This window comes from Oncorhynchus mykiss, chromosome 16 (genome assembly GCF_013265735.2).
Source record: "Oncorhynchus mykiss isolate Arlee chromosome 16, USDA_OmykA_1.1, whole genome shotgun sequence".
NCBI lineage: Eukaryota > Metazoa > Chordata > Actinopteri > Salmoniformes > Salmonidae > Oncorhynchus > Oncorhynchus mykiss.
The window spans coordinates 63,001,607-63,014,759 of NC_048580.1; the positions used below are offsets into that span (position 1 = coordinate 63,001,607).

General features: G+C 42.8%; 1 protein-coding gene across 1 annotated transcript in view; it reads right to left on the reverse strand.

Annotated features, from left to right (window-relative positions):
• b4galt5 (UDP-Gal:betaGlcNAc beta 1,4- galactosyltransferase, polypeptide 5) overlaps nt 1-6,893 on the reverse strand; it is a 48,535-nt gene extending 41,642 nt beyond the window's left edge. Inside the window, exon 1 of the mRNA XM_036947533.1 lies at nt 6,321-6,893. Within this exon, the coding sequence (XP_036803428.1) occupies nt 6,321-6,426 (106 nt within the window). The 5' untranslated portion in view covers nt 6,427-6,893. The remainder of the gene's footprint in view (nt 1-6,320) is intronic.
• Nucleotides 6,894-13,153: the final 6,260 nt, after the last annotated feature.

Below are 13,153 nucleotides of genomic sequence, written 5' to 3' on the forward strand. Positions count from 1 at the left end.
AGGGAAAGACAGGGTAACAGAGGGAAAGACAGGGTAACAGAGGGAAAGACAGGGTAACAGAGGGAAGGAGGGAAAGACAGGATAACAGAGGGAAAGACAGGGTAACAGAGGGAAAGACAGGGTAACAGAGGGAAGGAGGGAAAGACAGGATAACAGAGGGAAAGACAGGGTAACAGAGGGAAAGACAGGGTAACAGAGGGAAGGAGGGAAAGACAGGATAACAGAGGGAAAGACAGGGTAACAGAGGGAAAGACAGGGTAACAGAGGGAAGGAGGGAAAGACAGGGTAACAGAGGGAAGGAGGGAAAGACAGGGTAACAGAGGGAAAGACAGGGTAACAGAGGGAAGGAGGGAAAGACAGGATAACAGAGGGAAGGAGGGAAAGACAGGATAACAGAGGGAAAGACAGGGTAACAGAGGGAAGGAGGGAAAGACAGGATAACAGAGGGAAGGAGGGAAAGACAGGATAACAGAGGGAAAGACAGGGTAACAGAGGGAAAGACAGGGTAACAGAGGGAAAGACAGGGTAACAGAGGGAAAGACAGGGTAACAGAGGGAAAGACAGGGTAACAGAGGGAAGGAGGGAAAGACAGGATAACAGAGGGAAGGAGGGAAAGACAGGATAACAGAGGGAAAGACAGGATAACAGAGGGAAAGACAGGATAACAGAGGGAAGGAGGGAAAGACAGGATAACAGAGGGAAAGACAGGGTAACAGAGGGAAGGAGGGAAAGACAGGATAACAGAGGGAAGGAGGGAAAGACAGGATAACAGAGGGAAAGACAGGGTAACAGAGGGAAAGACAGGGTAACAGAGGGAAAGACAGGGTAACAGAGGGAAAGACAGGGTAACAGAGGGAAGGAGGGAAAGACAGGATAACAGAGGGAAGGAGGGAAAGACAGGATAACAGAGGGAAAGACAGGATAACAGAGGGAAAGACAGGATAACAGAGGGAAAGACAGGATAACAGAGGGAATGAAAACTGTTTGCACTAACAAATGAGATCATCAATAAATGAAGTTTTTTTTAAAAATGGTGGTAAATGAATGAAGCCAAATTATGGTTTTAGAATGGCTGTAAATTGTTCAAAGAGTAAACTGGCTGACATTTAAAAAAGTGTAGACAAGAGTCAGGGTAAAAAACCCATGACCTGCAAAGCCAATTCCAATCAGTTGACGTGTTCCCCCATACGAACATTGATTCAATTATTGATTAAGTCATCTTGAATAGGTAAAAAGCACAGGTGGGTCAATAGCCATTCTGATGACTTAGGGAGATCAGCTTACCCTTTGATGATTTGTAAAGTCCCAACATGTGACTTACAAGGGAGGAACTGGACATCCAATGGGTTGGAGCAGGTGTTGGACATCAAAATGTTTACCAACAAATACACCTGCTGAACTAGGACTCCATCCTTATAATAGCTCATATGACTAATAATCATTATTTCATATGCTTATAATGCTTTATACTTCTATTATACGTCTGTCCATGAGTAAGGGGAGGACGGCATTAGGTAGGTGTGTGCCTTTAGTCCCAGTGAAGAAGTACAGCAGCATTATAAAAGCAGGATGTTCTACAGTGAAGTGGTTGAAGCACAATATCTGGGCTTCAATGAATATGAGCTTATTGAATAAATAGCACATGAGCACTGTAGCTTCTGATCAAGAGACCAGTCAGAACAGTTTAGACTACAATGTACGTTGATGACTGTATGTTGAAACAGAAGTGATGTTCTGACTATGGTCTCTTATTTAATACATTTATAATGCATTATACGCATATGAAAGAATGATTTAAAAGGAGTCCAGGACAGAGGGAAATATGGTGCTGTCTGAAATCCTTACTTTAACCCTACCCAATCTTTTCCTAAACTAGATCCTCAGGACCCAGAGGGGTGCACGTTTTGGTTTCTGCCCTAACACTACACAGCTGATTTACTTGATCAAAGCTCGATGATTAGTTGATTATTTGAATCAGCTGTGTAGTGCTAGGGGGAAGAAGAAAAAAAACGTAGAATATATTACCACGTTGTTAGTTTTAGCAAGGCCATCTTTGACTAATCGTGAAACCATTCATGACCTACTGTACGAAACATATGCCCTATAGTAACCCTTCTTCCCTGCCGGTTGGATAGTACAAACCATGTGATCGGTTATCTCACTTCAACTAAATAACTACTAACTTGTTCTTTATCATAGGAATTGTTACTCGAAACAGTTGTCATTTGAGTCAGATTTCATGCGGAATGTAAAGCTGCACATTGATTCATGTCCAAGCTTCTCAACAGAATGAGGCTGGAGTGCTATATGCTCAGAGTTGAAGTAAACGGCTTGATCAACCCTCCTCAAACACAAAACGGACCTTAGATTAAGATCAACTTCATCCTTCTCAGCACAGTAGTACCTACTAGTTTACTGAGACACGCCCACCCTGGTGATTAGCTTACTCAGTCATATACCTACCCAGTGGTGTAAAGTACTTCAGTAAAAATACTTGAAAGTACTACTTAAGTCATTTTTAGGGTATATATTTTTGAGAACTTTTACTTCACTACATTCCTAAAGAAAAGGATGTACTTTTTACTCCACACATTTCTCTGACACTCAAAAGTACTTGTTACATGTTGAATGCTTAGCAGGACAAGAAATGGTCTAATTCACACACTTTTCAAGAGAACATCCCCAGTCATCCCTACTGCCTCTGATCTGGTGGAATCACTAAACACATGCTTCATTTGAAAATGATGTCAGAGTGTTGGAGCATGCTCCTGGCTATCCGTACATTAAAAAATAAAAAAGTTAAATTGTGTAATCTGGTTTGCTTAATATAAGTAATATGAAATGTATACTTTTACTTTTGATACTTAAGTATATTTTTCACAATTACATGTACTTTTGATCCATAAATATATTTAAAATCAAATACTTTTACTCAAGTAGTATTTTACTGGGTGACTTTCAGTTTAGTCATTTTCTATTAAGGCATCTTTACTTTTACTCAAGTAAGACAATTGGGGACTTTTTCCACCACTGTATCTCTTCACTCGCTGTGCTGTGGAAGTCAAACTGTTCTGATCATTCATTAAATAATCACACCACTAATTGAGTCTAATCAAGAAATAACTATATTTTCTAAACAGTAGCCTTGCATGTTGTGGCATTAACAGGTTGCTGTTCTAGACTCTCACAGTGACTCTCACAGGCAGCTTAAGACAGGCCATAAATTGCCAAGAATCATCCAACACAACAGGATAAGAGTCATAATACAGTAATAAAAACAGCTGACCTTTGGGCCACACATAGAAACTCATGACTACAGCTGGACACCTCAGCTGATAAACTGGCCCTCTAGGAGTAGGAGCAGCCCAGTTACATTACTCCACAGTCCTCTAGGAGTGGGAGCATCTACATTACTGCACAGTCCTTTAGGAGTGGGAGCATCTACATTACTGCACAGTCCTTTAGGAGTGGGAGCATCTACATTACTGTACAGTTCTCTAGGAGTGGGAGCAGCCCAGCTACGTTACTGCACAGTCCACTAGGATTGGGAGCATCTACATTACTGCACAGTCCTCTAGGAGTGGGAGCAGCTACATTACTGTGCAGTCCTCTAGGAGTGGGAGCATCTACATTACTGTACAGTCCTCTAGGAGTGGGAGCATCTACATTACTGTACAGTCCTCTAGGAGTGGGAGCATCTACATTCCTGTACAGTCCTCTAGGAGTGGGTGCATCTACATTACTGTACAGTCCTCTAGGAGTAGGAGCAGCTACATTACTGTACAGTCCTCTAGGAGTGGGAGCAGCTACATTACTGTACAGTCCTCTAGGAGTGGGAGCAGCTACATTACTGCACAGTCCTCTAGGAGTGGGAGCATCTACATTACTGTACAGTCCTCTAGGAGTGGGAGCAGCCCAGCTACGTTACTGCACAGTCCTCTAGGAGTGGGAGCATCTACATTACTGTACAGTCCTCTAGGAGTGGGAGAAGCTACGTTACTGCACAGTCCTCTAGGAGTGGGAGCAGCCCAGCTACATTACTGTACAGTCCTCTAGGAGTGGGAGCCACCCAATTAAGCTACTGTAAAGTCCTGTGGGAGTGGGAGCAGCCCAGTTACAGTAAAGTCCTGTGGGAGTGGGAGCAGCCCAGTTACTGTACAGTCCTCTAGGAGTGGGAGCAGCTACATTACTGCACAGTCCTCTAGGAGTGGGAGCCACCCAATTAAGCTACTGTAAAGTCCTGTGGGAGTGGGAGCAGCTACATTACTGCACAGTCCTCTAGGAGTGGGAGCAGCCCAGCTACGTTACTGCACAGTCCTCTAGGAGTAGGAGTGGGAGCATCTACATTACTGTACAGTCCTCTAGGAGTGGGAGCAGCTACATTACTGTACAGTCCTCTAGGAGTGGGAGCAGCCCAGCTACGTTACAGTACAGTCCTCTAGGAGTGGGAGCAGCTACATTACTGTACAGTCCTCTGGGAGTGGGAGCCACCCAATTAAGCTACTGTAAAGTCCTGTGGGAGTGGGAGCAGCCCAGTTACTGTACAGTCCTCTAGGAGTGGGAGCAGCCCAGCTACATTACTGTACAGTCCTCTAGGAGTGGGAGCAGCTACATTACTGTACAGTCCTCTAGGAGTGGGAGCATCTACATTACTGTACAGTCCTCTAGGAGTGGGAGCAGCCCAGCTACGTTACTGCACAGTCCTCTAGGAGTGGGAGCAGCCCAGCTACATTACTGTACAGTCCTTTAGGAGTGGGAGCATCTACATTACTGTACAGTCCTCTAGGAGTGGGAGCAGCTACATTACTGAACAGTCCCCTAGGAGTGGGATAAGCTACGTTACTGCACAGTCCTCTAGGAGTGGGAGCAGCCCAGCTACGTTACTGCACAGTCATCTAGGAGTGGGAGCAGCCCAGCTACATTACTGAACAGTCCCCTAGGAGTGGGATAAGCTACGTTACTGCACAGTCCTCTAGGAGTGGGAGCAGCCCAGCTACGTTACTGCACAGTCCTCTAGGAGTGGGAGCAGCCCAGCTATGTTACTGCACAGTCCTCTAGGAGTGGGAGCAGCCCAGCTACGTTACTGCACAGTCCTCTAGGAGTGGGAGCATCTACATTACTGTACAGTCCTCTAGGAGTGGGAGCAGCCAAGCTACGTTACTGCACAGTCCTCTAGGAGTGGGAGCATCTACATTACTGCACAGTCCTCTAGGAGTGGGAGCAGCTACATTACTGTACAGTCCTCTAGGAGTGGGAGCAGCCCAGCTACGTTACTGCACAGTCCTCTAGGAGTGGGAGCAGCTACATTACAGTACAGTCCTCTAGGAGTGGGAGCCTCCCAATTACGCTACTGTAAAGTACTGTGGGAGTAGCCCAGTTACTGTAAAGTCCTGTGGGAGCAGCCCAGTTACTGTAAAGTCCTGTGGGAGTGGGAGCAGCCCAGTTACTGTAAAGTCCTGTGGGAGAGGGAGCAGCCCAGTTACTGTAAAGTCCTGTGGGAGTTGGAGCAGCCCAGTTACTGTAAAGTCCCGTGGAAGTGGGAGAAGCCCAGTTACTGTAAAGTCCTGTGGGAGTGGGAGCAGCCCAGTTACTGTAAAGTCCCGTGGGAGTGGGAGCAGCCCAGTTACTGTAAAGTCCCGTGGGAGTGGGAGCAGCCCAGTTACTGTAAAGTCCCGTGGGAGTGGGAGCAGCCCAGTTACTGTAAAGTTCTGTAGGAGTGGGAGCAGCCCAGTTACTGTAATCTAGCCTGGGTACCAGACTGTTCAGCTATCATTCCACTCGCCACTCCTGTTTTTTGCCAAATCATTGCCAAAGACTTGGCAAATGACAGGAGTGGAAGGAATGAAAGCTAAACAGACTGGTACCCAAACTAAAAATCAATCCTCTATAACAAAGTGTTCCATTACATTAATTATATTATATTCAACCATGCATGTTGCACTCTTAACCTTATGTTTCCAACGTTAGTGAGGATAATACAATCTCCAATTATAGAAGTAGATTGATCCAATATGCTACTTTGCTCATCTGCAAAAGAGCAGGAACCCTAAAGCCGTGCTGATTATCCTCAGAGGCAGAAAATCAACAATGACTTCGCCATCATCACGCAGGTGCATTGCTAGCATCCAGTCGGGTCCCGGAATCATGAGCCATAAAATTGTCTGGAGACTTCCAAGCAGCCTAAGCAGAGGCGCGCGGCTTACCAAGCCTAGTTGCCAGCGCGAGCTGTACATGATCTTCAACACACAGACGTGAGGATCTCATTATAATCACATAAAGGGTGATTTCAGTGTATTACAGATCAATGGGGACTGACTTACCGATACCAGGCGCTGAATAGATGAAGTACAATGCGGTGGTGGACAGTGAGAAGAGGAATATAAGCCCAAGGAATGACCTTCTCCGAAATCGCAGATGTGTCGGCATTATATAGTCGCAAAAACACGTAGACACGTTTTCTTCTTTACAATAGAGATAGGCTAACAGTAGGCCTCAAATATCCTGAGCGTGTCCAGATGTAAACGCAATCCGCGAATAATCGGTTTTATTTGTCGACTGCAGCAGAGGATCTGCGGGAAAGATGAGTGGCCAGGCGAGTAGGAAGTCTAGCGAATAGAAAGACAGAATCGAAAGGTAAGACAGCTAAAGCCAGCTTTGATTCAGTTTAGAAGAAGTCCCAATGTGGAACAGCTAATCGCGACAATGCAGTCAGAACTGTCGGTGTCGTATTCAGTGGAAGGACATCATTAGCCTAGTCAGACGCTGGGGAACTCGGCCGCTCGGGCGGTGGTAGCCTACTATGGACGGAAAGCTACTAGCGTCTACCTTCCACAAAAAAATGTGCCATGCCTTTATGAGGAGGCGTCTCGTTTCCCCATAGGGAGTGTGTGCAAACTCTTTCACTACGTCACTGATACTGATTGACTTTATGCAGTGGTGGAAAATGTACTCAATTGTCATTCTTGAGTAAAAGTAAAGATACCTTCATAGAAAATGACTGTTGAATGGCTTCTGTTTATGTATTTTTTTAAATAAAATAATAGCTCATCAGCATTGAGCTAAACCGAGTTAGCTCCGTTGTGACATCATATTTAGCTTACATTAATTGGACTATATCGTTTTTGGTATATTTTAGATGTCACTGTATTAGACTAAGCATAGGTGATTAAATTATGTTGAAATGGTGCTAGAATATAGTGGAGGCGTCGCCTGTTTTCTTTGCAACTTGCGGTAACAAAGTCAATAGTTGTTTAGTAGTCCGAAAATGTCGGAAACATAAACTTGCTTGACCATGCTGTAGGTCATGTAACTTTGTTACACATGCTATATGTTTTATGGACTTAACCGGAAATATGTCTCCGGTTTTGTGATTAAACAAAGGTGTGGTTGAATTTATTCTGCCATTGTCTTCTTATTGTCTCGGCCTTAGGCGTATATATCACGGTGTCAAGGCATACAGTAGGAACTAACAGGTTATAGAGCAAACAACGCAATTATCCCAACACATAGGTTGTAATATGGCTTTTTTCCTGGCTTGCCTTCCCTGGTGATTTGACCCACGCACCACTACTGTTTGTGATTAATGATTCCGCCTGATCTGAGGAAGTAGGGATGACGAGATATATTGATAGGCGCATGAATCGGACCATCATTCTGTCCTGTCTGAGCATTCGAAATGTAACGTATACTTTTTGGTGTCAGGGAAAATGTATGCGGGTAAAAAGTACATATGTTCTTTAGGAATGTAGTGGAGTAAAAGTAAAAGTTGCAAAAAAAATATGAATAGGAAAGTAAAGTACAGATACCGAAAAAAAATGAAAGGGCACTTTTCAACTTCATATTCGTTATCTGCAACAAACTACTGTCTAAATATGTGAAAACTGAGCATTTCTACGTTTCATTTAAAAAAAATGTAGAGTTAAAAAGTTATCTGATGACATCATCAAAAATATTTTAAAAACAGTGATTTTTAAACACTAAGATTTGCGTTGACAAGAAAATATCCTATGGCTAGAAACTCGTTACAAGTTTTAGAAATCACTGATGTCACAAAAATCACAAAGGATTTTTTAGGCCTTATCATTTTAACCACAGATCATAGAAACACACTGGAATACGTTGCCTTTGGAAAGTATTCAGACCCCTTGAATTTTTTCACATTTTGTTAGTTTACAGCCTTATTCTAGAATTGATTAAATAGCTTTTCCCTCATCAATCTACCCCATAATGACAAAGCAAAAACAGATCTTTTGAATTTTAGCTAATATATATATAAACTGAACTGATATATATATATATATATAAACTGATATATATCAAATCAAATTTATTTATATAGCCCTTCGTACATCAGCTGATATCTCAAAGTGCTGTACAGAAACCCAGCCTAAAACCCCAAACAGCAAGCAATACAGGTGTAGAAGCACGGTGGCTAGGAAAAACTCCCTAGAAAGGCCAAAACCTAGGAAGAAACCTAGAGAGGAACCAGGCTATGTGGGGTGGCCAGTCCTCTTCTGGCTGTGCCGCAACATGGCCAAGATGTTCAAATGTTCATAAATGACCAGCATGGGCCAATAAGAATAAGGCAGAACAGTTGAAACTGGAGCAGCAGCACGGCCAGGTGGACTGGGGACAGCAAGGAGTCATCATGTCAGGTAGTCCTGAGGCATGGTCCTAGGGCTCAGGTCCTCCGAGAGAGAGAAAGAAAGAGAGAATTAGAGAGAGCACACTTAAATTCACACAGGACACCGAATAGGACAGGAGAAGTACTCCAGATATAACAAACTGACATATATAACATATACAGTTTACTTAATACTTTGTTGAAGAACCTTTGGCAGTGATTACAACCACAAGTCTTCTAGGGTATGACGCTACAAGCTTGGCACACCTGTATTTGGAGAGTTTCTCCCATTCTTCTCTTCATATCAACTCAAGCTCTGTCAGGTTGGATGGGGAGAGTGGCTGCACAGCTATTTTCTCTCCAGAGATGTTCGATCGGGTTAAAGTTCGGGCTCTGGCTGGGCCATTCAACGACATTCAGAGACTTATACCAAAGCAACTCCTGCGTTGTCTTGGCTGTGTGTTTAGTGTCGTTGTCCTGTTGATGCTGCCACCACCATGCTTCACCGTAGGGATGGTGCCAGGTTTCCTCCAGATGTGACACTTGGCATTCAGGCCAAAGAGTTCAATCTTAGTTTCATCAGACCAGAGAATCTTGTTTCTCATGGTCTGGGAGTCTTTTGGTGCCTTTGGCAAACTCCAAGCGGGCTGTCATGAGGTTTTTACTGAGGAGTTGCTTCCGTCCGATTGGTGTAGTGCTGCAGAGATGGTTGTATTTCTGGAAGGTTCTCCCATCTCCACAGAGGAACTCTATAGCTCTGTCAGAGTGAGCATTGGGTTCTTAGTCACCTCTCTGACCAAGGCCCTTCTCCCCCAATTTCTCAGTTTGGCCGGGTGGCCAGCTCTAGGAAGAGTCTTGGTGGTTCCAAACTTCTTCCATTTAAGAATGATGGAGTCCACTTTGTTCTTGGGGAACTTCAATGATGCAGAACTTTTTTTGGTACCCTTCCCCAGATCTGTGCCTCGACACAATCCTGTCTCGGAGCTCTACAGACAATTCCTTCGACTTCATGGCTTGGTTTTTGCTCTGACATGCACTGTCAACTGTGGGACATTATATGCAGTTGAAGTCGGAAGTTTACATACACTTGTTTACATACACTTAGGTTGGAGTCATTAAAACTCATTTTTCAACTACTCCACAAATTTCTTGTTAACAAACAAAAACTATAGTTTTGGCAAGTTGGTTAGGACATCTACTTTGTGCATGACACAAGTAATTTTCCCAACAATTATTTACAGACAGATTATTTCACTTATAATCCACTGTATCACAATTCCAGTGGGTCAGAAGTTTACATACACTAAATTGACTGTGACTTTAAACAGCTTGGAAAATTCCAGAAAATGATGTCATGGCTTTAGAAGCTTTTGATATAATTTGAGTCAATTGGAGGTGTAGCTGTGGATGTATTTCAAGGCCTACCTTCAAACTCAGTGCCTCTTTGCTTGACATCATGGGGAAATCAAAAGAAATCAGCCAAGACCTCAGAAAAAAATGGTAGACCTCCACAAGTCTGGTTCATCCTTGGGAGAAATTTCCAAATGCTTGAAGGTACCACGTTCATCTGTACAAACAGTAGTACGCAAGTATAAACACCATGGGACCACAGAGCCGTCATAGCGCTCGGGAAGCAGACGCGCACTGTCTCCTACAGATTAACTTTGGTGCGAAAAGTGCAAAACAATCCCAGAACAATAGCAAAGGACCTTGTTAGGATACTGGAGGAAACAGGTACAAAAGTATCTATATCCACAGTAAAGAGTCCTATATCGATATAACCTGAAAGGCTGCTCAGCAAGGAAGAAGCCACTGCTCCAAAACCGCCATAAAAAAGCCAGACTATGGATTGCAACTGCACATGTGGACAAAGGTCGTACTTTTTGGAGAAATATCCTCTGGTCTGATGAAACAAAAATACAACAGTTTGGCCATAATGACCATCATTATGTTTGGAGGAAAAAGGGGGAGACTTGCAAGCCAAAGAACACCATCCCAACCGTGAAGCACGGGTGTGGCATCATTATGTTGTGGGGGTGCTTTGCTGCAGGAGGGACTGGTGCACTTCACAAACTAAATGGCATCATCAGTAAAGGAAAATGATGTGGATATACTGAAGCAACATCTCAAAACATCAGTCAGGAAGTTAAAGCTTGGTTGCAAATGGGTCTTCCAAATGGACAATGACCCCAAGCATACTTACAAAGTTATGGCAAAATGGCATAAGGACAACAAAGTCAAGGTATTGAAGTGGCCATCACAAAGCCCTGACCTCAATCCTATAGAAAATGTGTGGGCAGAACTGAAAAAGCGTGTGCGAGCAAGGAGGCCTACAAACCTGACTCAGTTACGGCAGCTCTGTAAGGAACGTATTGTGGGACGCTTGTGGAAGGCTACCCGAAATGTTTGACCCAAGTTAAATAATTTAAAGAGAATGCTCCCAAATACTAATTGAGTGTATGTCAACTTCTGACCCACTTTGAATGTGATGAAATAAATAAATGCTGAATTAAATCATTCTCTCCACTATTATTATGACTTTTCACATTTTTAAAATAAAGTGGCGATCCTAACTGACCTAAGACAGGGGATTTTTACTAGGATAAAATGTCAGGATTTGTGAAAAACTGAGTTTAAATGTATTTGGCTAAGGTGTATATAAACTTCTGACTTCAACTGTAGATAGCTGTGTGTCTTTCCAAATCATGTCCAATCAATTGAATTTACCACAGGTGGATTCCAATCAAGTTGTAGAAACAACTCAAGGATGATCATTGGCAACATGATGCACCTGAGTGCAATTTCGAGTCCCATACCAAAGGGTCTGAATTGTTTGGCAAACATTTCTAAAACCCTGTTTTCTCTTCGTCATTATGGGGTATTGTGTGCAGATTGCAGAGAATTTGTTTTCATTTAATCCATTTTAGAAAAAGGCTGTAACTTAACAAAATGTGGAAAAAGTGAAGGGGTCTGAATACTTTCCGAAAGCACTGTATGTAGACACTGGTTTGGTGTTGGAGATAATTAACATGTGGCGGAGTTGCCCTTTAAGTAGTACTTCACAAAGTATTTTTACTTAAGTACTTTACTCCACTTATTTTATGCCAAGATGGAGGAGCCATTATAGCCCTAGACCAAAATGAAATAACAAAATATTAACAATATTGCCAGGATGGATGCAAAATGTATACTTTATTAGGTTTTATATTGTATCTTTATTCCCCAATATGTTTCATTACGCAATACATTTTCTATAAGATATAAAATAAAACATAAAGCCATGGTGTGCTCTTGTGGTACTCAATCCTAATATATTTATTGTGTGTGTATGTGTGTGTGTGTGTGTGTCTGTGTGAGAGAGAAAACATGTGACTGTGTGTGTGTTGTTCATGTGTGTGTGTGTGTGTGTGTGTGTGTGTGTGTGTGTGCATGCATGCATGTAGCATATGTGTTTGTGCACATTTGTGTATCTGTTTATGTGCCAATGTGTGCATGGGTCTGTGATGGTCCTTTAGATAATGCATGGAAGTGAATATTTCCGCTTGCAAGTTTGTAGAAATGTGCATTTTGGCATGTGTCGTGTAGACAATGTGAACATGTTGAGCACAAGGTCAGACCAGCCTATCCCTCAGAGTACGCTTTAAATAGATCATTTTGAGAGAAATGCCGGGGGATGGGGAACTATGGGAGAGATGTGCCCTGGGCCATGCCAAAGAGGAAATGGTAAAGGGAGAAAAAGTAGTAGTGTTGGTGTGTGCGTGATCACCCTAAGCCACAGTCAGTCACCACCTACATTCATAACTTCTGCCTTAGGCATGGCTCAGCACAAACCAGGCATTCAAATGTTGGCTACCATAATTTGACTGGAAACCAACAGCATCCTGATTTAAATGGCAGGCCTGATGGTACAAAGAAGCAGTGAGCATCTGGTTTAATTTAATGTAAGACCCATTGAATGTGGAACAATGGGCAGTGTGGGGCTGGGCTGAAGATTGCCTTTCATTGTTTGTAGGTCTATCAAACATGTTAATTTCAATAGTTATTTTACTGACTATTGAAAATTTATTGATGTTTCGAATCTGACATTCACCCCAATGCCACTAGTCTCGAATAGACTAGGCCTACTCTTTCCAGTCCAGTCGCTATATAATGCAGGACGGCTCTTTCTTCAGAAACTACAAATCCCGTGAAAAGTCATATCTTATTGCAATTTATTTATTTAAATCTTATTTTACCTTTATTTAACTAGGCAAGTCAGTTAAGAACTAATTCTAATTTCCAATGATGGCCTAGGAACAGTGGGTTAACAGGGGCAGAACGACAGATATTTTACCTTGTCAGCTCCGGGATTCGAGGGAAATTATAGGAAATTACCTGAAGGCAAAGCCCATAAACCACTCTAAATATTCAAGTCGATGTGAAGATAGTACAGTGTGGTTGTTGATATTACTATTTTTAGCGAGTTTATATTTTATATCCATAAATCAGCACATAAAATGATCTAGTCAATTTGAAGACCTTCCTAGTGGC